At 40.9% G+C, this 27162-nt stretch overlaps 2 protein-coding genes across 8 annotated transcripts in view; one reads left to right on the top strand and one right to left on the bottom strand.

Moving 5' to 3' along the window:
* The first annotated feature begins 677 nt into the window (after window positions 1-677).
* On the top strand, window positions 678-18292 carry opcml (opioid binding protein/cell adhesion molecule-like). The gene is made up of 7 exons (XM_088440396.1): window positions 678-1176; window positions 7542-7777; window positions 8328-8453; window positions 13835-13972; window positions 14093-14213; window positions 14444-14595; window positions 15436-18292. Exons 1-7 carry the CDS (start codon window positions 1001-1003, stop codon window positions 15537-15539), a joined length of 1053 nt encoding a protein of 350 aa, XP_088296522.1. The 5' UTR covers window positions 678-1000; the 3' UTR covers window positions 15540-18292.
* A 1243-nt stretch (window positions 18293-19535) lies between these two features.
* Window positions 19536-27162, bottom strand: part of ntm (neurotrimin) — a 16876-nt gene continuing 9249 nt past the window's right edge. For 2 of the 7 annotated variants that reach the window (XM_088440391.1, XM_088440389.1), the window contains 7 exons: window positions 26811-27043; window positions 25752-25877; window positions 24742-24870; window positions 23288-23408; window positions 23027-23178; window positions 22649-22684; window positions 19536-21550 (listed from right to left, as the gene is read on the bottom strand). In XM_088440391.1, coding sequence (XP_088296517.1) covers window positions 21450-21550; window positions 22649-22684; window positions 23027-23178; window positions 23288-23408; window positions 24742-24870; window positions 25752-25877; window positions 26811-27043 — 898 coding nt within the window. In that variant the 3' untranslated portion in view covers window positions 19536-21449. Of the gene's footprint in view, window positions 21551-22384; window positions 23179-23287; window positions 23409-24741; window positions 24871-25751; window positions 25878-26810; window positions 27044-27162 lie in introns of all 7 variants that reach the window. The other 5 variants (XM_088440394.1, XM_088440392.1, XM_088440390.1 and 2 more) reach the window with 4 other exon arrangements.

Raw genomic sequence — 27162 nt, 5'->3', positions numbered from 1 at the left:
GGATACTAGCACTCGAGGGCTAGAGTTCAACATCTATGCCCTGACCCATATGTGTCAAACTCCAGTCCTTGAGGGCCGGTATCATGCATGTTTTTTTTTTTTCCACACCAACACACCTGATTCAAATGATTAGCTTATTAGCAAGCTCTGCAAGGGCTTGAAAAAGATCCTAATCTTTTCAATCAGTTGTGTTTGGGAGAACGGATAAATAAAATTAAAAAAAAATGCAGGATACCGGCCCTCGAGGACTGCACTTTGACACCAGTGTCACAGAGAAGATAAAAATGTAACCAATTGCCATATAGGCCTTTTAACATCCATCATAAAGGCCGAATCAGCCTCACTAGCTGCTAAAACGATATAAAAAAATGATACGAAAATAAAAGATTTTGGTAAGCCAAATTTTCAAATCTATAGCTTTGTTTTTTTTTTCTTTAATGAATGTATTTTGTGAAACTACTGAATTCACCAGTGTAACCAGTTTGGATGGAAAAAAAAAATCTCCGGCTAGACTTGCGTACACCGCGCACCTTCAGAAATTGGCCGCAAGGATGATGATGGGGAGATGTATGGCGACGAAGGAGGGGAGGGGTGGAGGGCCGGGGGGGGGGGGGGGGTTGTTCTTGGTGCGCTCGCTTCACCTAAGACGACGCGATTTGCAAAGGCATCTCTCATCTTACGTATCTATTTAACGCCGGTGACAATCGCGAGGCGAAGAAGCGCCTCCTGCTTTTTTTTTTTATTTTAAGCTTCTCCGAACTCGTATGTCCGTTTCCTCGAGCAGCCTTCGTCTCCACACACACTCTTTCATAACGCTTGCCTGTTTACTTGGAGAGAGCGAGCGAGAGAGAGAGAGAAAAAAAAGGAGGGAGAGAGAGAGAGAGCATCTCCGACGCCGATTGCAGCAGGCATCTTGCATCCTTCTCGCCGGGCGGAATTTGCGGACGCCAAAAACAAAACCAAAAAAAAAAAAAAATCGAGTTAGTCCTGGAAGTTGCGCATGCAGTGTCCGAAAAACATGGGGATTTGCGGCTCCTTGACGCTGACCGCCAAATGCCTCGTCGCCCTCGGACTTGAATTGTTATTGGCCGTACCTGCAGGAGTTGCGCTCAGGAGCGGCGATTCCGTGCTGAAGGATAACATTAGCGTGCGGCAAGGGGACAGCGCCGTGCTCAAGTAAGTGCATGGATGCGATCGTCGCCATATTCCTAATCGTGTGCACAAACGCAGCCTTGACACCGAGCGTGCGAAGTTGCGGCGCGAAAAGGACACAAGTCGCTCGGTAGTCATGCCTCCCCTCTTCATTGCCCTTGAATGTTATTGATCGCGAGGCTCGTGTCTCGGTGAGGACGCAAGGAGCTGGGAGAAGCCGAAGCCGAAGCGGCGTCTGCGCGGGTCTTGCCAAACGGCAAATTTGCACGAGCGCGCGCGGGGACAAACAAATAAAAGCGTAGTTTCGTTGTAGGCATGATGGTTTTTACAAACGTTTGCAATCAAAAGGACTCGGGAGTTCAGCCATATTTCAACGACCCAGATCGCAGCTGGGCGTCGCGGTTTTTCATAAAGATGCATTATGTATATTACGTGGACGCTCCTGTTCAATGTTATGTTCAATCGCAGCGATGTCTTCTGGCTTTGTGCGTTAAGCGTGTTTCTTTTTTTTATTTGCCTGTTTTTATCGACCCTCGACCTAAGATTGACTTTACAGTACAGTATGGAATCAATAAATCTTGTTAAGGCCTTGCTGTTATGTTGTGAGCAGAAATGCAGCGCACGGGTCCACGCATGCATTTGTTTGCAATGAAAGGTGAGACGAGCCCCTACATGTGTGAACATGTTGACTTCAATCGTTTTGGGGCGCGCGGTGGTTTCTGCGCATGCGTGTCACATCATGGACGCGTTCACGTTTTTCTCAAGAACGTAAAGGAGGACAAAGATCACACTTATGTTCAATCGCAGTGATACATTTTGGCTTTGTTCGTTAAGCATGTTTCTTTATTTATTTGCTGTTTTTATCTAAGATTGACTTAACAGTACAGTATGCAATCAATAAACACAGTATGTAATTGATTACAGTAGTAATCAATAAATATGTTATGTTGCCAAAAAAATGCAGCGTATGGGTCGACACATTCGCATATCGATTCGCATGCGTGTCACATCACGGACGCGTTGCGTTCACGTTTCTTCGGGAATGTGAAATGTACTTGATCAGACTTGACCTTTTAACCCGTTAGTGGGCACGGCGGCCATTTTTTGGACGATATTCTAAACAGGCAGAAAGCGTCCCTCACAAGCCATTGCTTAAATTCTAACTCACTCCGAAATTTTTCAAAAATCCTGAAAATTCTCGCCTGTTCAGGACTTTAAATGACAAAAACAGGTGCCTAATAAAAGCCGTTTTCGCCTGTTTAGACGATCGCTCAAAATTGCCCAGCAAAGAGTTAAAAAAAAATGAAGCGAGAACTTATTTGATGAAATTTTCGAAATCTTTGGATAAGATGGGCGGGGCTAAAAATCAAACCCCCAGAGAAGAAATCAGCTTTTTGACTTGCGTTATTGAAAGAGCGGAACATGATTAAAAGCATTTAAAACATAACCACATTATGGCTTTCAATGTAATGATTTTTAATGCAATGGCAGATGTTGCCCCGTGATTCTTGACGGAGCCGCACTTAAAAGTCGCTAATGACGGAAACCGCCGAGAAGCAGCTGTCAGGCGGTTAGCGCAAACAACATGGCTGCCCTCGCCGTCACAGGGAAATGTTTAAGACTCAGACGGAGTTTTCAAGTTTTGAGAGACATGAACAAATTCACCGTAAATGTCAACATGCTTTAAAGGCGTCTGACGCCGTTTTCGGAACTTTCAAAATGGTGGCGCCCGTTCAAAAATGTCAGGAAGATTCTGCAAATGATTTGCGTTGTTTTTTTTCATCTAATTAATTCAAAGGACAAAGGGTTGGAAACGGATAAGTTGCGCCCAAACAATACGGGCTCATTTGCGGCCAATTTGCTCCGATGTGTTTGAATGACTTGGAAATGAGAGAACGGAAACAGGCTGCTTTTCTTCGCCGCTGACAAGAGCGGGGCGGGGGGGATTCTCATATCCCGCCGGCAGTTCATAAGGCGTGAATCACTCTCCTCGGGTCCCGGGATTTCAGCATCTTTGTGGTCTTGTAAATCATTGGGATAGTTATTAATTTTTTATCTCCTGAGCTGTGCTGCAGTCCAAAAGATGTTCCATTTTGGAGCAAGCCACATCCATTACGGTCTGACATTGTTGCTCTGTCTCTCAAAACCTTTCTGGAAATATGACAATGGTGTTGTCAATACTCAAGCCCGTTCTTTGTTTTGTGCCGCGCTGACGCTACTTTTTCCCTAAAGATGTCATTAAGCTGCGCGTGTTTAGCATGTGCCAAAACTGCCTGCTGCAACCTGCTCCATTGAAATATCCGTACAAAGATCCGCTTAAATTTGACGGTACATCAGGTATACTAGGATATATATATATATATATATATATATATATATATATATATATATATATATATATATATATATATATATATATATATTAGGATCTACATATATATATATATATGTGTGTGTGTGTGTGTGTGTGTGTGTGTGTACATCTCCATATATCAATATATGAGCTTCAAAGAGGATCACAAATCCTTAAAATTATGATCGAAAAATATTTGTATAAATGTAGCTGGAGAAAAACAAATCCTTTCATTTAGGGCGGGATTTAAGCAGCTTTTTAAGCAGATTTATTGGTCCTGATATACAGTAAAATGTAGTCATATTTATTTTATATATTAAATATATTTATTATTATTTATGTATTAAATATATTTATTATGTTTATTAAAAATATTTGTATAAATGTAGCTGGAGAAAAACAAATTCTTTCATTTAGGGCGAGATTTAAGCAGCTTTTTAAGCAGATTTATTGGTCCTGATATACAGTAAAATGTAGTCATATTTATTTTATATATTAAATATATTTATTATTATTTATGTATTAAATATATTTATTATGTTTATTAAATATATATGAAAGAATCCAGGCCGGTTTGGCTCGGTGCAAGCGAAACTTTCCTTGATGTGTTTTGATAAATATTGTTTTGACAAATATTTCTTAGTCTAAGCTTATTGTTTACTCTCTTATGAATGACTTTTTGCAATGCGTGAACCTTGCTGACGATCGTTTGAATCAGGGAGATGTGGAAAAGATCTAGGGACCAGAAGTCCCGTGTTATTGCTCATCCCTCCTTGGGTCCGGGATTCCGGCCTTGGGTCACAAAACAGATCTGACTAATGGACAAATATGGCAGAGAAAAGTGCCTCCTATTGATTTGGTTCCCGGGCTTAGGTTACGTCAAGGATATCGCATGTGTGCTTGATTTTATATATAGATGGAGCCGAGAATGAATTTTTCATCGCCTTGTAAATATCCGCTAGGTGGATTACGTTTGTGTTTGGGTCGAATCCGAGCCATTCGCAATTTTGGAAGACTCCAAAATATTGCCTTCTGTTTTTGATTGTTACAAGGCCTCATGAGAAGCTCCGCTACAGCTAATTGAATATCGAAAAGTGATGATGAGCGTCAGTCTTGAAAATATAGTATCGCCGATCCTCAAGCAGAGACAGTTTTAGCAGTCTGATTTATGGTTTGTGTTTATGAATAATCTGTCCTGTATTTCTTTTTAAATGGGCTTTATTTACAGCTCAGCAGTTAGAACACAGCCATTTTATATTTGATGTCATGACTTCCTTGTGGGTTTTCAACCTCTTCTGTCATGTATATGTTTACATGAGTGCCACCCAGTGTCCAAAATGAAACACTACAGCACCAGTTTGTTCTGTTTAACTTTCTTCGCACTTCACTGTACTCCTTAAAAAGATGTCTTACAACCACATAAATTGATTGGTTCATTTTATTTGTCCATGTATTTATTTTTAATTCATCTTATTGTGTGCATATTTTGAATCCCGTCACTGGAATCTGCGCAATTTCGTTTTCCATCTTTGGATGAAAACTTGTTTATTTCTCCGCTTCGATCAAGATATTTCCTGGAAGGCTTCAAACGTGCTCTTGAGGTCCTTCGAAAAGCTCACCTCAGAAATCCGAGCCCAAAAGCGCTCGGACGATTGCTGGCTCTATTACTCTTGCTATCCAAATTCTTTGGCTTCTCATTGAGCAAAATACTTTTCGGCGTTTGAACAGAAGGTTCAAGTATGCTGCTTTCGGGTGAATATGGACAAACTGTTGTTTTTCGTTCCAGATGGGCAGCAGCTGGGTCTGCATTTTTTAAATAAGCATCTGCTGAAATCCTGGAAGCAACCCAAGAAAACAGGGCAATCTGACAAGAACCTGTCCAAATTTCTTGGGTTGATAACAGCCTACTGAAATAGCTTTTTTTTTTTTTTAATTATTATTAATTTGTAACGTATTCATGCTCGATGAAAGCGTACTCGAGAGAAACGGCTTTTTGGACATGCGCGCTGTTGCGCAATTACATTCCGATGAGAAAATGTGAGAACCTGCCCATTGTTTTCAGTGGCTCAAGAGCAGCTTGATCAGATTGCGTTCATTTGAACGCTCCTCAAATAAGGCTAATTACAGCGAGTCAGCTGGAGTCTGAGGTGGCTATTTGCAGGTTGCAAAGAAGTGTGAAACCATTTTCGAAGACATTTTAACTCATTCAATCCCGCTTATAATTGCATGACTCAAAACAGACCAATTTTTCCCACTTATCTGTGTTTGAATAAGATTAATTCCAGAATAGGGCACTTCCAGTGGACACGATTGGTAATCAACCCCTGTATTAAAGATGATGCTGTATTACAGCCTAGGGTTAAACCCCTTAGCTGACTTTGTTTTCGTGTTACACTTATATCACTGTGTTGCGTTTTAATTGCAGTGTTACTGTAGAACCACAGACATGGTGTTAACTTTAAGTGTAAATAATGAAACTGTAAAAAGAATTAAATAACATGAGCTCCAGTGTAAAAAGCAAAAACAAAAGAAAAACGTAAAAATACGTCTTTGGGATTGAATGAGTTCATACACGTGATGGGCTTCCCTTTTATCCACTGCCAGGCTGCTTCTTCTTTTTTTTGTATTCTTTCTGAGCTTTGACTTGTGCACTTAGCTTTGTTTGTTTATTGCAACATGTGAAGCTAGTTTTAAGTGTAAGATGCTTTTATTTAAATTGTTAAAAAAAAACTCTATCGCCATCTACTGGCTTGGCATGCTTGTAAAGAAATCTAACCTTTGTGCAGTAAAGGCATTTCACATCAAATCGAAAGCATTGAAGGAAGGCACCAGGGAGCTGAAATTTCACCCAAACGTTGACAACATGTCCAAGTTCAAAATTTTACTAAATTTTTCAAAATTACACTAGCAGGAGTGTGCCATTCTTTGGCTAAAATACTGCCAGAAGGATGTGGAAGAAAATGACCCAAAACGGTCAAAATACTGCACAAGTTTTCAAAAAAAAAACGTAGCTGTACGGAGGGGAGCCTTTTTGGGTTGGTCCAGCACGGGACGTTTCGTATGAAGCTGAATTTATAGCGGCAAGCGGATGTGCATGATTCATGTTGAGCTTTACTACTTTAGCACTAGCTTTTTCAACTTTTTTTATTCTTTGAGAAATCTCAAGCTTTGTTGTGACATAGAGCTCAAATATTTATGCGAGAGAGATGTGAGGAGTACGGAATAAAAGGGAATATTCTAGGTTAAGAAAATAATAGTAAAAAGCCAAAGCGGATGTGTGGGCAGATTCCTGGCACCATTTATGTCACTTGTCAGTCTGGCATCAAGATACTTGAAAGAATATGCTCGTCCAACTTGACAATGTGCTTGTTGAGAATGTCGTCTAATTTATTGGAGATGACAATTGCTATCATTTGCAGGTAAACAATTTGTTCGCTGTCTTACCGACAGCTTGCGCTGAAAAGGCGATCTTTTAACGTAGATTTTTTTTTCCCAACCGTGCCGATCACGGGGCAGGGTTAGCAATCTTAGAGATGTTTGAATGTGAACCTTTATAGTTTTCCAAAATGCTACACGTAACCAAAAATTTACTCATTCGATGCCAGGGACGTATTTTCACAGTCCAGATGTTCAACCTCCGATACTTAATTATTGATTTAATACGTAGGTATCTGGAAATAAATGACCTTAAAGCCGGATTCCAGACCATAGTTTGGGGACCGCTGCTTTAAAACATTAAGATATTAAATGACTTGATAAATGTTAGAGTAAATGTACATAGATTATCCCATATTTACTCCAAAGGAGGAGGAGAAAGGAGACATCATGACCTAGTGATCTGTGGATGGCTTTTATGCTCCTGGAGAAGAAGATAGTAGCCGCCGTACGAACTGAGCAAAAACAATCGAAAGTCTCTTGTCTTCCTTCGTTGTGTGTTGTTTATTGAATGTTCTAGGTTGCCTGAACCTGACAATAATACGTGATTTCCGTATGTGATGTAACACCACTTGTTTTTTTCCCTTTTTTTTTCCCACAGATGCAGCGTGGACAGTAAAGTGTCAAGAGTGGCATGGCTCAATCGCACGACCATTCTATTTGCAGGGAAAGAGAAATGGTCTCTGGACCCTCGCGTCACGCTGATGGAAAATACAGCAATCACGGAATATAGCATCCAGATCCAAAATGTTGACGTGCATGATGAGGGACCCTACGTCTGCTCCATCCTCACCAATAAGAAACCAAAATCCATAAAAGTACATCTCACTGTTCAAGGTACGACTCTTTGCGTTGCTGTGGAGCCTTATTCTGTTGGAAGCGGAAGAATGTCTGCCTATCACAAAAAGGTTCCTACTCTTATTCCGCCTTGGCCACCGACCCACAGGGAGGACGCAAACTGTCCTTCCCTTCGATAAAAGTGAACAAAAATAACGACAACGTGTTTCGGATTGCAAAACAACAGTTTGCATTTGTAGATAAACGCAACGTTTTCACATTTGACAACATATTTACGCAGTTAATCACTACAGTGCTTAAGATTAAGAGAAACGCTAGTCAAGGGTGTCAGCTACCCATAAAAAAAACGTATAAGACGAGAATTCCCGTCATTGGCACACAACTTATGTATTTTAACCAGAATTCTCATCCGTGGCAAAGAAAGAGTTGAAATGTCTTACGACAGGGCTCCATTTCAATCTACAGTTGTTTACTTTTCTTTTGGATCCTAATCTCATATCGTCCCAAAGCATTCTTTATTTGGAACCTCATTCACGAATTTTGTCCCCACGCTCGGTAGTCCATCATAACGGAGTTTTTATTTCGGCAGTGCCTGCCAGGATCACGGATATGTCAAAGGACGTGACGGTGAACGAGGGCAGCGACGTGAGTCTTACGTGCTTCGCCACGGGGCGACCGGAGGCCACAATCACGTGGAGGCATCGTTCCCCAACGGGTAACAAGCTATTCCCAAGACATTCTTTTCATTAACATGGGATGGAAATGAAAACGACCAAAATTTGTTGTTGATTTTCCATTTTCCCAATTAGCATTTCATTACCATATTTTCTGCCTTTAGGTGCACCTAAAAGTCTTCAGCGCACCATTCTTCAGATAGTACTTTCCATAAATCATTTTTATTCTTAATTTCTGATTGTATTTTAGTGAAGTTTGACTGACTCGTCTTATTGTTTTGTTGACATTCCCTTTAGCGCAGCTCCACCTAGTGGATGCATAACGCAAGCCCAGCCACTATCCTCGTAGGTGCGCCTTATAATACAGAAAATACGGTAAATGGAATCACGTTACATGACTTTAATATTATAGTGTGGGCTATGAGTAGGCAATTTAACATTTTTTAAGAACGACAAAATTTGGACCATTTCGATTTTGCGATGTTTGATAAGGAACGTTTTCTCCGGAAGCCTCTCGGGAGAATTTGGGCAGGTGCGCGGCGTGAAAAGTGGATGCTTCTTGATCTCCTGTCCCACCTCATTAATCATAGTAGTCATTTGTGTTATTTCCCCCTCAGAATTCAACCATTAATAACACGGACTATTTCCTCTCACACCTGGATCCCTTTTGGAAGAGTCAAATGAGGATGGGTCGTCCGTGCCGCCGCATGGATGGGAAAGAATGCTTTTTAATGAATGGCTTGATGTCATTTTAATGATGAAATAGCTGCCGTTATACAGAAAAGGAATCTGCTGGACTTCATGTCAACAAGTACCTTACTTATTGCGGCTTTTTCATTTGGCCTTTTTAAAAGGTTCTAAACAACAGTCGTGCGGAGTCTGGCAAATTACATTCAGTTCCCCACTTCATTATACTCGATTTCAATTGTTTATTCAAAGAAAATCACTCCGTAGCGCATCAGTAGGACTTTTTTTTTTGTCCCTAATCAAAATGAGGACATTGTGATATTATTTTACATGATATGGTTTGTTCTGCTGTGCTGAGAAAGCAAATTTCACTTATCAGCGTGTTTCCAATTGTACTGTCCCCATTCTGTCAAAATATTACACAGTGGGCTAGGAAAGGGGAGCAAAAGGCGTTTTCTCTTTTTTGCTTTTGGGAAGACGGGCGACGTAAGCGACTGACCGGAGACATTTGACATTTTTTTGATGAGGACAATTAAACTCAGGGTTGCAGACATTTTTTTTTTTTTACCAGAATCCATAAAAATGAACTAGTAGGGGCACAAGCAGGATTTATATATATATATATATATATATATATATATATATATATATATATATATATATATATATATATACATTGTTAGAATGTAGGATGTATATTGTTAGGCCCCCAGCAATCACAAATGCTGCAAATTGTGAAAAATCATTATTTTCAGTTCCTCACAGCGCATTTTGTACAAGAACGTTTTTTATTCTTGAAGTAAATATTGTGATTATGAGGTTAAAAGCACTCTTTATTATTTTCTAACGGTTAATGAGTTGAAATGACACTGAGTGCCATTTGGACAAATCAGAGAAAAACATCATTTGCATTATCATTAGCGTGTGGGTGCGTTCATGTGCGTAAGCGTGTATATATCCATATAGGATTCCATAAGGTTTGCGTGGACGAAATCGAAAACGCCTAAAACGCTCTCAACTAAATCTGAAATGCGACGACGGCAACACTCGCACATTGAGTTGTATCAGGAAGTGATCTGCACACTCCGTCAAGCTTTTGAACGGGATATGTATTCCCACTTGACATCATGTTACCTTTCATGCCACATGTGCGCGCAGGCTTGATCAAATGGCGCCAGGGTGCCATGAGATGGGCTTCGCATGAACGCGTCACTAGTGAATCGTTATTAATTATCATCAAGTAGAATTATCAGGCTGAGGCAACACAAGCCAGCTAATTACACTGGCGCTGTCATGCTCGATTTTTTTCCATTATTTGTGCCGCGGGATCGTGCGTTTTGAAAAAATCTGCTTGTACGTAGGGAAAGAAAGTTCATGTGATCGGGATAAGATGCTCATGCTAAAAATCAAAATTGGGCTCTTTGTCAGCTCTGACGGACGCCCGTTTTGCCGATGAGTGATGGGAATGCGAAAAAAATGGCGAATTACAATCGGAATTGCAATTTTCACCCGTCCTTGTAATCGGCGATTGGTCCGTCAGCTGACTTGAATGTTCGTAAGATAGAAGTTTTTTAATTCCCTAATTAAAGATGTTTACAGTAAATTCAACCTTAGCAATACTTTGATTTACTTGTAGTGTATGTGACAGATGAAGTTTAGACAAATGTTTATGACGCCGTCTTCTATAGTTGTAGGGCTGGCAACTATAAATGAGAACAGACATCCACCAATTGAGTGTCATGTAAAGTATGATAACACCCGGTGGACATGATTGCGAATTGCACTCTCATCCTCTGCATTAAACAACAAGTATAATTGTCGAGGGTTAAACCCCTTAGCTGGCTTTGTTTTCGTGTTACACTTATATTACTGTGTTGTATTTCACTTGGAGATGACACAATGATGCCACAGACACAATATTCACTTTAACTGTAAGTACAAAAACAGAAAAAAAAGACTTAGTATGAGTGCAGACAGAAAAAAGTCCAGCGTCTGAAGCGTCCAACGTAATCCGTGACAACAATGAGCTCCTTTGTATTTTACTGGCAAGGTGAGAACAAAGACAAGAGGATATGCAACAAAAGCTAGAAAGGGTTTGGAGACTAATCGGATCCAAATAGTAGTAATAACAAAAACAAATTATCCTCCATCAAGAACCGTTTCATTTGAGCTTGGGAGTTAATTCAGCACCTGAAGCGAAAAACAAGCATTAGAAAATTGCCGATTTTAAACTATGCAAAGCTACTTGCTTTATATTGCTCGCATTTTGACACTTGGCTCAATAACTAGCGTCATTTTTTTTTTTTAGTTGCTTGGAATATCCCTAAAGAGAGAGGAGCAAAGCAACAAAGATTTTCTCGTGATAAACGTTGGGCTTGGCAGTTTCTTGAATAAGTAAAGGCAGTTGTGATGTCTCCTGCTAGTTATTATTACATTAATTCCGAAGCCGCCTCTGAATATTTTATGCAATGCATTGTGCGCTGAGTGCATTACGAGACGAGAATTATTTGAGTGCTACTCAGACTGTCCCTTACCTGCCTGATTCATGGCGGAACAAGATTGCATCATTGCAATATTACTGTTGGTTTATACATATATATGCACACACACACATATATACATATATATATATATATATATATATATATATATATATATATATATATATATATATATATATATATATATAATTTTTTTTTTTTTTTTGTGAAGTTCTTGCCAGGTTTTGATTTCAAAACTTGGCAAGAGTGTGACGAATGCACCCAAAATTTTACGGCCCTCAGACAAAAACGTTAACTACAACGTGCCTCAAGGTTAAATGAGTTCCACAACCCCGGTTTAACGCATTGACAGTGACCCCGTCAAGAAGAGAAGGGAAACAGGGAACTAAACACGCTCACAACCAACGAAACAACACGGAACACCTGGACAAGAAACAATTGGAAGAGCGAGCTTATTGGCCAACACATGGGAAGCACGTAAACACACCAGGTGGACACGAGGGGAACAAAACATGAACTTAAACCAATGAACAAAAACCCCCACAACTCAAAAACCGAAGCTTGTTGATTCTCAAACTCGTCTCCCTTAAGGAGATTTAAGGTCCATCGCCAGTGATCGTTTTATTTTCTTACATCGTAACTCTTTACAGGGCTGACTCGGTTTTTCCAATTTTATTTGCAGGAGATAACGCAAAGTGTAAGGGAGGGCGCCGGCAATAGCAAAGTCTTCTGCTACACAGCAAAAGTGTTGTGGAATGATAAGCCGAAGAGATGCGGCACACTGCATGACTAAGCGGCATTTAAAGAGAATTCCAAATGACAAATACGGATAAGACGGGTACCCAGTCAAAAGTTGAATGTCAGCTTTGATTCCTCGAAATTACAACGTGCGACAAAATGCGGTTATTATTTAGATGTAAAAAAAAAAATAAGCGCAATGTTTTTTCTTCTTCCACAGTAGGTGGTTAAGCTTTCCGCCAAGACAATAGTTGGCCTTCGCGTTCACCTATTTTCTTCAGCATATAGGGCACCATGGTAACAAGGGTAAAAAGTCTTACAGTAACCTAGCAACACAATTACACCCGGTTGAAAAAAAGGAAAACTTGCCGTTCAATCTTGTTATCAGCGGAGTATTTTCTCACGACGTTTTGGGAACAACGGGCAAAGCTCTTCGGATGACCCCGAGTTCTCGCTTTTTATTTTATGGGGCCGAAAAAAAGCCAGCGGTGGCTTAAAAAGTTCTTGACCTGGTCCAAGTTGAAGGCTACTCGTGCCATGAAGTTAATATTGTATTAAATTTGGAGCGCGGATTCTGGAGGAAAAACCTGGAAAAGAATCAAAGTCACTCAGTCGCTTGTGGTTTTAGGGAGCCGTCTCATTTGTTGGCGGTGGACACGGTTGTCAAAAGCGTTCGGTACAGATGCTGAGCCCCATTGGGAATCGCGTTTTCACAAATTGACGCTTGAGAGAGCCATGCGAAAGCTCCTGCGGGCGGGCGGGCAGGCAGGTGGGCGGGCACACGCGCGCCGGCGCTGCCTTGTCAATCTCATACCAAGGCCGATTCGCGCTTCGTACGACTGGTGGCAACTAGTGCTCTGCTTCTCGGTTAGGCACCTCATCAATTGGATATAGGTTACCCAATATTTGTTTATGCAACATGTATATTGGTAGACGCGGATATTTTCTGTTGGAATGGTTATGTCTCCTGCAGCTGTAATCCATCACAGGTTTGAGGACCTAAGGATCTAATCACAGCCATAATGACATTAATCACAGGCACGACGAAGTAATCACAGGATGGAACAGTATGAGGTCGATGTTCGTGGGAAAGAAGATAGCAGTGATTGCATGGACTGATAGCGTATATGGACTTCCACCTACATCCCTAATGAACAGAAACTGATAGTTACCTTGCTGCCCCTAACCTTTCAGGGCAGCAGGTGGTTTTGTAATTAGAGCCAACCCTCGCGAAAAAAAAGGGGCTCAGAGAAAGTGCCGGTTCCTGTCTGCTCTCCTCGCGAGGAAAAGGCGCTTGTCTTCCTTCCTGTTTGTTGTTTATTCAAATGTTTTATGTTGCTTGACCCTGACAATTATGCTAAATCTCAGCAAGATTTCAGTTTTTAACCGTTGAATGCAAACCTTTGGAACAAAGTCTTTTCGGGTCTCTATATATTAGGTGTAAATGAATGAATGACTTCAAGGCCGGTCCAATTTTTTTCCTCTCCTTTTTACAGGCACTCAAACATTGGTAAGAGAAGGCGAACGTCTGGAGCTGGCCGCCATCAGCAAAGATCAATCCGGGTCGTACGAGTGCATGGCTTCAAACGACATCTCGGCGCCTGATGTCAGGATAGTCCAGGTCGCAGTCAACTGTAAGAGTTATACACTCGCAACCCACAACCGCAGGGTGTCTCATTTCATGTATCGTTGTACAAATATGGCCTCCGAAATGTGATGGATTCATTTGTTTTTGTATTTTGTGTCATTTGTAGATCCTCCCTTAATTTCGAAGGCCAGGGCTGCGGGGACTGCAATTGGACAAAAAGGAGTTCTTCAATGCGAAGCCTCCGCTGTCCCCCGGGCGGATTTCGAATGGTACAAAGAAGACCGCAGGCAAGTTTCGATTTCCACACAGAACTAAGATGGGAAATTTCAACATTTCGTGTAATGTTTGCGTTCTCCTTAAGATGGATTCCAAATGCACTAAGAGGCTTCGTTTTCCCATTGCCAGTAAACGTAACATATTTTTAAAGTCTAACGTTTGCTTTGTTAAATGGCTTGACCAAACTCTGACGCTGTACACGCAAAAATAATTTGGACGTTGCTCCTGTTTTTTCTTTCAGAATTTCGAATGGACTCAACGGGATCAAGATCGAGAATCAAGGCAAACAGTCCATGCTTATTTTCTTTAATGTTTCGGAAGCAGACTACGGGAACTACACTTGTGTGGCCATGAATGCCATGGGGATCACTAATGCCAGCATTATTCTTTATGGTGAGTTTGCTTGCTTTGTTTCGATGTTGTATGATGTGGGAGCGGTCAAAATAAACTTTCCGTAGCTTGCTCGGGGTGGATGTTCTAGGTAAACTTTCTGTCAGCCCCTCTTTTAGGGTAGCAAGTTTAACAGTTTTTTTGATATTGGGGGATGTAGGTGGAAGTTCATTCACTATAAGTCCATGCAATCACTGCTATCTTTCACCAGGAATATGGTGACAGACCCCATATTGTTCCATCCCGTGATTGCTTTCTTCTTAAAGCTGCAGGAGACATGTGGTCTGCTTACTTTATTTTTACAAACAACTCTAAAAAAAAAAAAATGTCATGAGATTATCACATGAAGTTACTCCCATATTAAAAATACCATATTTTTTGGACTATAAGCCACACAGTTTTCTAAGCCTCAGGCTGTAACGTCACATATTTACGCAAAAAAATGATTAATGCATGTTTTTATTCCAAACTGCCTGGTTACAGCAACATCATGCCTTCAACTCAAACTGAACCTTCCTTCATGTTTAGAAAAAAGAGCGACGCCAAAATATTTGCAACATGACACCGAAACACTCGGATTGTTAGAATACTGCAGCAGTGCAATAGTAGCATGCCTGGTTCACTCAAAATCAACATTTCTATAGTGTCTTCTTCTGTCTACCAGGAGATTGCCCCCTGGTGGCTAAAAAAAAAAGTGCAGATAAGCCGCACTGGACTTGAGTGTATTAGAAAAAAGTAGTAGTTTATAGTGCGAAATTTACAGTGGTAATTTGGATGTGAGATTTTTTTTTTTGTGAGATAAGCACAGAAATAAGTTTTTTTCTTTTTTTTTTCCCCCGTCAGGACCCGGCGCAATGCACGATGTCAACAGGGCAGCTCTTCAGGCCCAATGTTCCTTTTGCACCTCGTTGATGATGAGCCTGCTCTACCTGCTGCTGAACTTCTGACCTTTGAGCGGGACAAGCCAGCAACATCGACACAGAACCGAAAAAGAAACTCCGGGGGGCGCTAGCGGGTTACCCTTTGTTTGGAGTTTCCACAATCTATTTTCTGAATTGGAGTCCGTCCCCTCAGAATGTGTGCCATCAATCTAATGAAGGGAAAAAAAAAATCTGAATGGTGTATACTAATTTAATGCCGTCAAAAGTTGAGAGTTTGTCTAGCCGCGACTTTTATATGTGAAAAGAAAAACAAAAAAAAAGAGACAATAATAAATGTACCTGTTGATGGTTGACTGTTTCTCGCCCAATATTGGGGTGCACATTCTGATGATTATTGTGTAATGTCTATGTGTACGATACAACTTAACTTTTTTTAAGTTAACGATAAAAGGGAAATTGTTGAGTTCAACCTGACTGTATTTTGACAGTTATATGCAAAATAGGCATTCTTCATCAAGAGCAGTACAAAACACAGTACATGATGAATTCTCAGGCAAGTCCTACTACATAGTGCATCGAAAGCGTATTTTACATTAGCGTGTAGAAAATGTATAAACCTGTACAGAACACAAAAACAAAACGTTTTTTTTTTCTTTGTTCGTGTGCAGCAGATGAACATTGAAAGACTGACCCATTGCGCAATCACTGTGTCGACACTTTCATGGCCTAATCATACAAAAAGTTTGATTTTTGCGAGTGAGCTGATCACATTGAAAACGACTGTAAATGTGTTGCTGCTCGAGCATTTTTTTTTTCGGTACATTCGGTTGTTTTCCATGTCAGCCACGAGCCAATTATGCAATCTGCAAGTCAAACTCAAATGTATTTTGGATGAGGGGGTCAGAAATGACAGAGTTATGAATCAAATAGTCGCCGTCAAAACCGTGAAATGGAGAAAAATAGCACAGATTTTGAATGAAAACATTTTTAAAGGTTAACGCTCTCAGGCTCAAATTAAGTTTTACTTAGGCGTCAAAACATAAATGTGGAAGGTGAGGGTGTCAAACATGCGGCCCGCGGGCCAGCTCTGGCCCTCAAATGGGTTTAATCCGGCCCGTGAGATGATTTTGTAAAGTATAAAAATGAGCTGAATTTTTTTAACGAATGAAAAACTTGAGGGCGGCTCGGTGCGCAGCGGTTAGCGCGTCCGCCTCACAGTTCAGGGACCAGAGTTCAAATCCACTTTGCGCTCGTCTTTGTGTGTGGAGTTTGCATGTTCTCCCCGGGCCACTCCAGCTTCCTCGTCCCTCTGTGTTCTATGATTGGCTGACAACCCATTCAGGTGTCCCCCGCCTACTGGGATAGGCATCAGCAAGCCTACGATCCTAACAAGGATAAACGGCTCGAGAAAATTGATGGGTGAATGAAAAACTTGAAATATCTCATTATTAATAATAACGTTAATATATTATGATTAATAGTAATGTAGTTTTATTTTGGACAGTTGTTGTCTTAACCCTTTCACTACAAATTTAAAAAAACTTATGGCCTAAATTACTTGATAAACAACTCTAGGATACTTGGAAAATGAGTTAAAAAATTCCCACTTCCATAGATTAGGTTACAAGTCCCGGGATTTTTTTGTCCCATCTGTGTTTTATAATTATAATAATAATAATATAAATGTGCTCGAGATGTGAGAATAATCACCAAATGCCGACAATACATAGTAGTCAGTGTAATCTATAGTAAAACAAACATATAAAGCACATAATATATATCCGCAGTACTAGATGGTTCAAATCCACCTGTGTGGAGTTTGCATGTTCTCCCCGAGCCTGCGTGGCTCCAAAAACATGAACGGCAGGTGTATCGGACACACTAAATTGTCCTTAGGTGTGATTGGGTGCATGAATGGTTGTTTGTCTCTCTGTGCCCTGCAATTGGCTGGCGACCGGTACAGGGTGTGCCCCGCCTACTGCCCATAGTCAGCTGGGATAGGTACCAGCAACCCTTGTGAGGATAAGCGGCTCTAGAAAATGGATGGATGGAGGGGGTTGAAATCTATCGCAAGCACTTTTTTTTTTTAAACTTGAAAATGAAGTATTCAAGGTTATTAAAGGCACTGAAATATAACGTCGCGCAAAACAAAGCTAAATACAAACACGGTGACAAAAAGGTCACTTTTTTCCGCACCTTTCGTTTTTCTTTGTTGGCCTTAAGCTGCAAAACGGGAAGACTTCACGCAACAGATGTGCGACATTTTCATGCTGGATGAACTCCATATTCAATTCCGAATCAATATCGCTCAAGTGGTTTTGTTTTAGGTCCTTTTATTTGTACAGCACAAGCGATTCATGAAGTTTGATATCGTTAACTTTGAACCAAGTCCCGCGTGGGTCGGAAAAAAACGGCGAGCGATTTGTGCGGGAATGCTTTTCTTGTGATCACGTCATGTGTGCGGCCGCCGGATATGAAGTTAAGGATGGATGGGAGCCCTTTTATCTCAGAAGACAAGTTTTGATGTCACGCCCCCAGTTCCGGCTTGAACTAAAGTTGTATCACGTACGCTAACGCGAAGGTTGAAATCATTCGGGTCGGTCTATCTAATATGCACTGTATTATGCTCCTTCATGCATATGCCGTTTTTGTTGTTGTCATTTCTAAAGGATGAGCACTTTAAAAGGCTTCATTGTTCAATATGATTGATGGCATCGCTGGGGATTTTGCTTACAATTGTCACTATTGCAAGGTATTGTAATCGTAACATTTTACTGGAAATTGCAAAATTGTCCATAAATTGTTCAAGTGTAAACTCAGTTTTTTGCCACTCATTTCTTGTAGGGACTGTCTTTCTTTTTATTTTCAGCGGCGAAACGACAAAGTCAAAATTGAGCGAAACGCTCGCACTACTAAAAATAGTTCACGATTGTTGAGGAATAGCCGAAGTAAGGATACTTAAATACTGTATTTTCCGCACTATAAGCCGCGCCGGCATATAAGCCGCAGCAGCAAAATATGAGCAAGAAAAAAAAAAAAAAAAAAAAAACACCGATTTTTGTCACAGATAAGCCGCACCGGACTATAAGGCGCAGATAATAAAATGAGATATTTCCGCAAAAAGATGGTATGTGGAAATGTATAATTATTTGTGATTTCATTTTTTTTTTTGTCTGTCAACAGCAACATCCTCTCTTGAACAGACTGAACATGGCTGAATGTTTAATCCCAACATATTTTTGGAAAATGGGTGGATGGGTGAACATAAAAACACATTGCACATAATTCATATACAAAATCATAAATACATAAATAAAATTAGATATACTTTGTAATGTATATAAAATTTACACATCACAAATTTACCCAAAATTTTATACATTCTCTTATTAAATTTAGACTTTTTTTTTTTTAAATAATATATTTTTAAAACTCTTTTGGAGCCCAGCCATCGATTTACGTCTTTTCAGTTCTATTTCATAGTTCCATGAATTGAACCCTCGAGCAGAAACACACATTTGTGTGCTGGTGGCTGGCAAAATAAAAATAAAAAACAACAGATAAGCCGCAGGGCTCAAATCATGAGGAAAATTCCCATTTTATAGTCCGAAAAATACACTAAACACTTGAATGATGATAAATGAGGCTCAAATCCGCAATCGCTGTTTGCTAACTATTTCATCGTCGAATCCGATCCAATTAGACTTTTGCCCCAAACCACAACATAGTCCAACAACTATAAAAAATAATAAAAATTCACATAATGGTAGTGTACCTACAGCTTAGTGTAACCATGACAACCAATGGGATATAGTTCATTTTTAGTCCTTTTTTTCTACAGGGAGCCCCTGGCTGTACATGGCACACAGACAAAACTCCAGAGATGGATAAACTTTACCTTCAAACACCATTTGGATGAATAAACAGTTTGAAAAAAAAAAAAAAGCTGATATATGCAGCTATTTTTTTTTTTTTTTAATGTAGCCAACCTCCAAAATGGGAGCGGTACATGAGTGGGAGTTTTCCTGAAAAGAAACGAGCTGGAATTGGGACAAGACAGGATTTTTAGGTTTCAATTGATTTATTTTCAACAAAATATAAAGAAAGAGACCGGGGGTGAGGCGTGACCTTAGTGAACCGCGTTTTTCACAATCAGCCTTGAAGCGAACAACATCCAACTTTAAAGAATGTTTAAACGGGTGCGAATCCGATCGAAATAAGCGATGTGGCTCTCTGACAAGGTTTAGGGCAAGTCCTGAGTTGGCAAGCTAACGTTCCTGTCTTTTGACTTTTAGAGTCAATTATAAAGTGATCCTTTTCCTTTGTGATGGGAAAATGAAGCCTCATGAAACAAATGATATCTTTTTCCTCCTCTAGATGGCACTCTTGCTTTAAACATGGCGTGGGTGTGTAGTATGTAATAAAAACAAATACACTAATATATATATATATATATATATATATATATATATATATATATATATATATATATCACAAAATTGGTTACTGAGGCTCAATTTCAACACATTGTCTTTGCTTTTATAATGTTTCTATGAGAGGGGTCACCAACCTTTTTGAAAGCGAGAGCTACTTCTTTGGTAATTGATTTGTCACAATAATGAAGAAATTGCTGTAGTAAATGTGTCAATGAAGTGTAATATGTAATGTACAGTATATGTCAAAAATGCATAATCATCAGTCAAATTGCTAGAAAATCACAATGTTCTATCACTTGTAAAATATTTGCAGGTCTGCGGGCTACTCGGGGGTTAAAAGTGCCCGCGGGCACCATGTTGGTGACCCCTTGTTCTATGATGATATGCAGCTAAAAAGCTCAAGGTCAGCCATGTTAGGAGAAACAATCACGAGTAAATAAATATGAAAGATACAGTATTTGCCTCCAAAAAAATGACAATTTCATTTTTAAATCACAAATATATTTACAAATTAACCAATTACAAAAATAAATAAATACAATTAAAACATTAGCATAGCAAAAGTAAACATCACTAATGTGTCCATCACTAGGCAAAACAATACTTAGATTTACAAAAAAAAAGATATTGTCACACAAGTGCAGGCTTACTTCATCTATTCTACTTCTTTCTTGTCTCCAGCTCTCCTTGAGGTATTTAAGGCCTTGTCTACAGGTAACCAGGGTTATTGCAACCCAGATAAATCTCCCCTTTTCTTGTGGAAAAATTTCCACCCATATAGATTCGTTTATTTAACCCCTGGGGGAAATTTTTACCCAACTTTTTGGATGAGTGATACCAGAGGAAAAAGCGTAGCATTGGCAAATCTCCACTTTGGTCAGTTTTCGAAACCCTCAGTTTTAATGGGGAATAAAAAAACAAGCACGCATAGCAAAATAGGGCAAATAGGGCAAATAGGGCAAAGTGGAGACATTTACCGGGCGTTTGCAAGAACCTCGGCTACGTGTAGACTACGCCTAAGTTTTAACTTGCATTGAACATTACTCTTCCCATGTTTTATATGAATATAAAAGCCAGTTTCAGCTCATTCACGCTTACACATTTGTTTGAAAAATAAAACAAAATTGCAAAACATTTGTTCATTTCTTCAATAAATAAAAAGATCTGCAACAAATGATCACATGATCAAAAGGTAAGGCCGTATCCCAGTGAGCTGCCAACGTCGCCGTACCTAGCCGATGTTACCGTCGCAACGATATAAGCTTGTCGTCTTTTCGCCGGGAAATGCCGCGTTTTGGCTAAGTGATGACGTTGGCGTATACATTTTGAGTCACTCTCTCAACATACGAACGTAAAAAGCAGCAATTCAAATCGATAAATTTGCTACCTATGTAAGTTGATGACAAAAAAAATTACACAGGTCAGAGGTCAACCCTCGTCTTCCTTCGCGACTGCCGATGCCAATCAGGTGCCAAATTTGCACCGCTGGACAGTGTTGGCAACTCATTGGGTTAGGGGCTCAATTGAAATCCATTCCTCTTTAAAATTGGAGCAAAAATGGAAGAAAAATAATGGCGAGGAGGAAGGTGTCTATGTGCACACCCAGTGCGGATCCGCTGCCGTCCTCAACTGTTCTCGGTCCTGAGAGGCGAACAGGACAAAACGGGAGTCAAATCAACATCTAGACCTCCCCAGGCACCAAAATGACGTTACACAGTTTTTACACCCAGCGCATGGATGTCAGTCTATAAATATAGAGCCCTTAGTTTGTGTTTTACACCAATATTCATCCATATTTACAATTTAATACAATTTGGTGATGCATTATGAAAAGGAAAAGAAGGCTTGACTCGTCTCCTTCAGCCCGTGGACGTGTGCTTGAAGCCGGCACGGATGTCGGCAGGTGGGAGGAGAAACGGCGAAGGGCAACGTTCCGCGCTCTGGTCTCACACAAGTCGTCGCTCCGGTAAAGAAAGCTTGGGTGAATATCCCAAGTAAGACGATCGTCAAATCTTTTACGAAGATCTCTACTTCAAACAAATTGGAATGGTCCGAAGTTGACGAGCCGAAGGAGGAAGAAGAGGACGACCGATAGTTGAATGGGAAATTTGGCGTGTCAGATAGTGACGCAAATTGAAGCAAAAAAGGCGGGAGTCGACTTATGAGCGATGCCGAGAAATACGGTAGGTTTTTTTCGTGACGCGGAAAGAAAATGGCGCTCATTTCCATATTTTGCTCGGCAGCAGGCTTGGGTAACCAAGATGGAGCCACAACATAATAGTTCATGACTCCTAAGATCATGAAGGTGAAAAAGTCAATTGACTTGCTGGTCACTGAAGACCAATTAGGCATTGAGAACACAAAGCAAATTATGCACACTTAGACGCGCACACACGGGCAAGCGCACACAACACAAAGCGTCATGTCTCTCACAAACAAAACAACAAGCAGTAAGATTTGAAAATGGATACTTACAGAGCAGAGAAAGCATGCAAAAACCAGAAGGAAGACATGTCACACTGAGATACGATTTGATCGTCAATAGAATTAAAAAAAAAAAACTCAACAGCTGACACTGAGCATTTTCACAAATATTTATACAGTTTCTTTCTTCCTCATCCAGACCGCCGGTTGTCAAACCAGAAAAAATTGCCCAAAACACATGAGTATGTATTTTGTTGAAGCAAAGCTGATATTAGTGAAAATGGCAGTTTCTACAAGTCCATAAAGGATACTAACCTTGCAATAGTGGAGCGCTACTGGGTTCCATTACCACTACAAAGGGGGGGAACAAATCAAGAACAGCAACACATGGGAAACACAAAAACATCAAATTGGAGACACTTGACTGATTTCTGCATTGCAAGGTCATTTCTTCTGCTAAATGTTTCCCTTTTCATCACGTTCTCCTCACTCCATAAATTGCTATTCTTGCCAATGAATGGAAGGTGACGACGGACGCTTGTTTGAGGTTCTTCCACAATCAAATGCAGTCGCTTTCCTCCGTCTACTCATTCCGCGCTTCGAACTTTGCACGGCAATTTACAAGGGAGTGGAAAATTCCGGGAATTTGCCTCAAGTGTTTCGACCGTGGAAGCAAAGGATTGATGCGCTTACCATAGAGAAGAAAGCTTGTATTGGAACTCCCGAGTTTGTTGATAGCAACACAAGTGTAGTTGCCATAGTCACCATCAGACACGTTGAAAAAGCTTAGTTTGGACACTGAGCCCGTGGTGACTATCTCCATGCCGTCGAAACCGTTCAAGAATCTGGTGAACAAATAAATGAAGGTCTCAATATTTAGGTAAGATTAGCAGTAGCATCAAACAAAACACGAATCCTGGCGTTTGCCTTTAGTTGATCAAGCAAATACTGTACCTTCGGTCATCTTTGTACCACTCAAAGTCAGCTTCGGGTACGGCGTCAGCCTCACACTCCAGCACTCCCCTTTGACCTGGCCTAACGCCGAGATCTCTTCCGTCGGAGACCGTGGGAGCGTCTACAAGCAACGCGACAACAAGAGTCACGGTCAACAGGTAACGATGGAGATAAAGCTAAGCAGCGTCTTTGTCAGGTTTAGTCAAGACTCATAAATTGATCACAAAGAAGGAAGACAACTGACTTGAATTATTTTTACTCACGAGGAGAGATCTCCACAGATCTCCTAGTTCCGATTACATGTCCTGTCCACCCCTCTTTTATTCATTAGGGTTGGCCTTATTACACAAGCGCTTGCTGCCCTCAAAGGTAAGGGGAGACATTACGGCAGCAAGGTAATAATCAGTTTCTGATAATGGCGAACGTAGGTGGGTGTCCATACACAGTTCACGCAATCATGAGATAAGATTAACTTTATTGTGCCCAGGGGGAAATTCGTCGTGAGCAAAAGTGCTATAATGCTATCTTCTTTCCCAGGGACATGGTGACAGATCCCATACTGTTCCATCCTGTGATTAGATCGCGGTGCCTGCTTTCTTCTCACAGCTGCAGAAGACATGTCAGCCCCTCACACTTTCTTCACAAACTGAAAATATCCATCCATCCATTTTCTAGAGCCGCTTATCCTCACAAGGGTCGCAGGCGTGCTGGTGCCTATCCCAGCTGACTTCGGGCAGTAAGCGGGGGACATCCTGAGCTGGTTGCCAGCCAATCGCAGCGCACACAGGGACGAACAACCATTCACGCACCCAATCACCCCTAAGGACAATTTAGTATGTCCAATACACCTACACGGCATGGTTTTGGAGTGTGAGAAGAAGAAAATCCACGTCGGCTCGGGGAGGACATGCAAACTCCACGCAGTTATCTGCATCACAAAAGGACTGCAAGTCAATGTCTATCAAAGGAAAGTCCAGTCCAATTTATTTATTTTTTTTTACATTAGTTTGCCGAGTGCTCATCTCCACGTGGTAATATGATCTGGTATGAGTAACCTATCTGGGCACAAACTTTATTTTCTTATACAACACACAACATACAGTACTCCACAGCATGGCGAGCGAGCGCTAACTCTCCCCGCCGCCATATTGAACCACAACGGCCATTTCCTGTAATTGAATGTTTTTCCAAAGTTCAGGCTTGTTGTCCCTTCCTGTGGCTGTCTCCTCACCAATCGGGAGAGATCCTCTCTTGACCAAAATCTTCTTCTATAATTCCATGAGTTTGTCGACGTGGAATGACGAGCGGCGGTTTAGTTTTAAGCGCAAGTGAGATTATTTGCGGCTGAACAAGACCGAGTATTAACAGGCCGTTCGACTTGTTTAGACTCCACAGCAAAAGGCTGTCTTCAAGAAGCACGATGAACGTTTGATCAAATCCAAGAGCAGACTCACAGTTGACGGTGATGTCTATGGTTTGGGTATCCACGGCGATGTCGTTGATGGCCGTGCATTCGTAGGTTCCCGCCCTCTGTCTGCTGATGGCTGGAATTTGCAGGTACTCGTTGTCAGAAGCCAGGTTCCCTACACAAGAGACGGTTGCTCAAAATTGTGACACAAAAAAAAAGTCCTTGCTCCAGGTTTTAGTTGTTGTTGTGTTTTTGAAGCTTCTGTGCTCTTTCATGTTCCCTCGGGAAGTAACAGCTGCAAGTAACAGCTGTATATCTCCTCAAATAATCCACGTCAAACCACAATGCACTTCAAATTTCCAATGCGCCCCAAAACACAACGCTGAATTCATCTAATGGGGTTCATTATGGAATTATATTATTGAGCATCAGCATAATATTTTTGTCGTTTTATCGTGGCCACCTGCTTTGGAATGGGGAAAGGTCCGATTTTTGTAGATGAGCTCCAGCGGGACCATCTCGAAAGATAGTTCTACTCAACACACAACTGAGTGCCTCATTGCTCTCCTATTGCTGTATGTAGGCAGCTGCCTGGATTCAGAAGTACGGTTCTACAATAATTTCTCGCAGGCAACTCGACTGTTCCGTTCGACCACCCAGTGTCCATTTGAAGCTTCAAACAGAATGAAATTTGTTTTCCGGACTCGGGTGAGGGCCTGGGGTGCTTACTTTTCCGAATTGAAAAGCAAAGCCAGAAAGTATAATGAAATGATTTTCTTCATAGGCTGCTCCTCATAACTATGCATCACTGATTATGTAGAGCACTCTGCATTGTTCCTGCAATTTACATCCGTGCAATTATGCAAATGAGATAGGCCAATTAGAATAAGGCTAGTTGATTTTCTGACTGACAATTGTGTCGTGACCGTAATGGACGACGACGCGGGGAGAATAGCGCCCGAGGATAAACAAGGTCAAAACCCAAGAAGGGCGAGCGGGAATGCCGTTGCTGGAAAAAAAGCGAGGCGCGCAATCGGACAATCGGAGAGCGTGTACCTGAAGATGAGATGAGTTTCCAGCTAATGGAGGGCTCTGGTCGGCCGCTGGCTTGGCACAGCACGCTGATATTGGAACCTTCATTAACCACAATGTCCCTTGATAGATTGACGATTTTTGGGGGGACTGGAGGAGAAATTGACAAAAGCAATTGAAAGCTTTCAACTAGAAAGGGCAAATGGAGGAATTACTGTATTTCTCAGAGTACAGGTCGAGTTTTTTTCAACCCCCATACCAGGGGGGTCCACTTATAACTGCATAAAGAATTTTTTTCAAAATATCTGTTGAAAAATCATGAATTCAATCGCTAGATAATTAATATCACGTCATTTAAACGGTTTAAAATGAAGATTTATACCTGCAATGCAATATAATATGCATCTGTTTTCGCGTGTTTGCACAGAACACTGCAAAAAATACACTTTGGTGCCTCTTTGTTGTCAACTTTTTCCAGCGGACTTTGATGCATTACGAAAAGGAAAAGACGGCTTGGCTTGTCTCCTTCAGCCCTTGGATGTGCGCTTGAATAAGCCGGCATCTGGTGCACGCGCACAATGCCTCGCGCTTGTCTCGTCCACATAACCGCAACAGTATGTTATTCGATATACAACGAAAAAAAATGCATCTAAAAGTACCGCAATTTCATCATTTTAAAAACACACACCATGTGCTATACAGTTGGACGGCCATGATCGACGTAACCACTAAAGTCAGGGGTAGACTCGTGTTTTTGTAAAATTCACCCAAATTGAAGTTAAAAAAAAACTTACAAGCAAGGTTGACTTGTACTCTGAGAAATACGGTAAGCAGTACACTAAGGAGCTGAAATTTCACCCAAGTGGTGAAAACATGCCAAATTTCAACAAGACACAACCACGTAGAGATTACGCTAGCAGACGTGAGCCACCCTTTGGCTAAAATAATATGAGAATGATGTTGATGAAAATGAACCAAAAAATGGTCAAAATACTACATTAAATGTTGAAGATGGTTCTTCTGAGGTAGCAAAAATGGCTGATGTGAATTTAAGCGAGCATGTGACGAGCCGGCCAGCTTTACCTTGAACCAGGACGTGCACGACATTGGTGCTAGGTCGCCTGCTGGTCTGGACGGCACACACGTACTGGCCCTCATCCGTCATGTCCACCTTTTCAATCTTGATGGTAAACTCCTCTTGATTAAGTGTCACCAGACTCACCCTTGGATCCACGGACCATTTTTCATCTCCGGCATATAGTATACTTGAGCCATTTAGCCATGCTGTATGTGTGACAATGTCCCCCTGCGCACACCTACGCCAGATGAAAACAAAACAATGCCGTTACAATGGACATTTTTCATTGGGAGGTCCGTGACTCAGCGACATTTTACATTTCAGATTCCGATCTCAAACCCATTGAAATCTTATTTG

The sequence above is a fragment of the Hippichthys cyanospilos genome, chromosome 18 (genome assembly GCF_059441005.1).
Source record: "Hippichthys cyanospilos isolate Australia breed blue-spotted pipefish chromosome 18, RoL_Hcya_1.0, whole genome shotgun sequence".
In the NCBI taxonomy this organism is placed as follows: domain Eukaryota; kingdom Metazoa; phylum Chordata; class Actinopteri; order Syngnathiformes; family Syngnathidae; genus Hippichthys; species Hippichthys cyanospilos.
The sequence above is the reverse complement of the archived record's forward strand: the minus strand, read 5'-3'. Positions and strand labels throughout refer to the sequence as shown.

Coding starts and splice junctions, on each gene's coding strand:
- opcml (XM_088440396.1), top strand. CDS start 1,001: ATGCAGTGTCCGAAAAACATGGGGATTTGCGGCTCCTTGACGCTGACC. Junction 8,454..13,834: donor GAGGCATCGTTCCCCAACGG/GTAACAAGCTAT, acceptor TCCTTTTTACAG/GCACTCAAACATTGGTAAGA. Junction 14,214..14,443: donor TGGTACAAAGAAGACCGCAG/GCAAGTTTCGAT, acceptor TTTTTCTTTCAG/AATTTCGAATGGACTCAACG.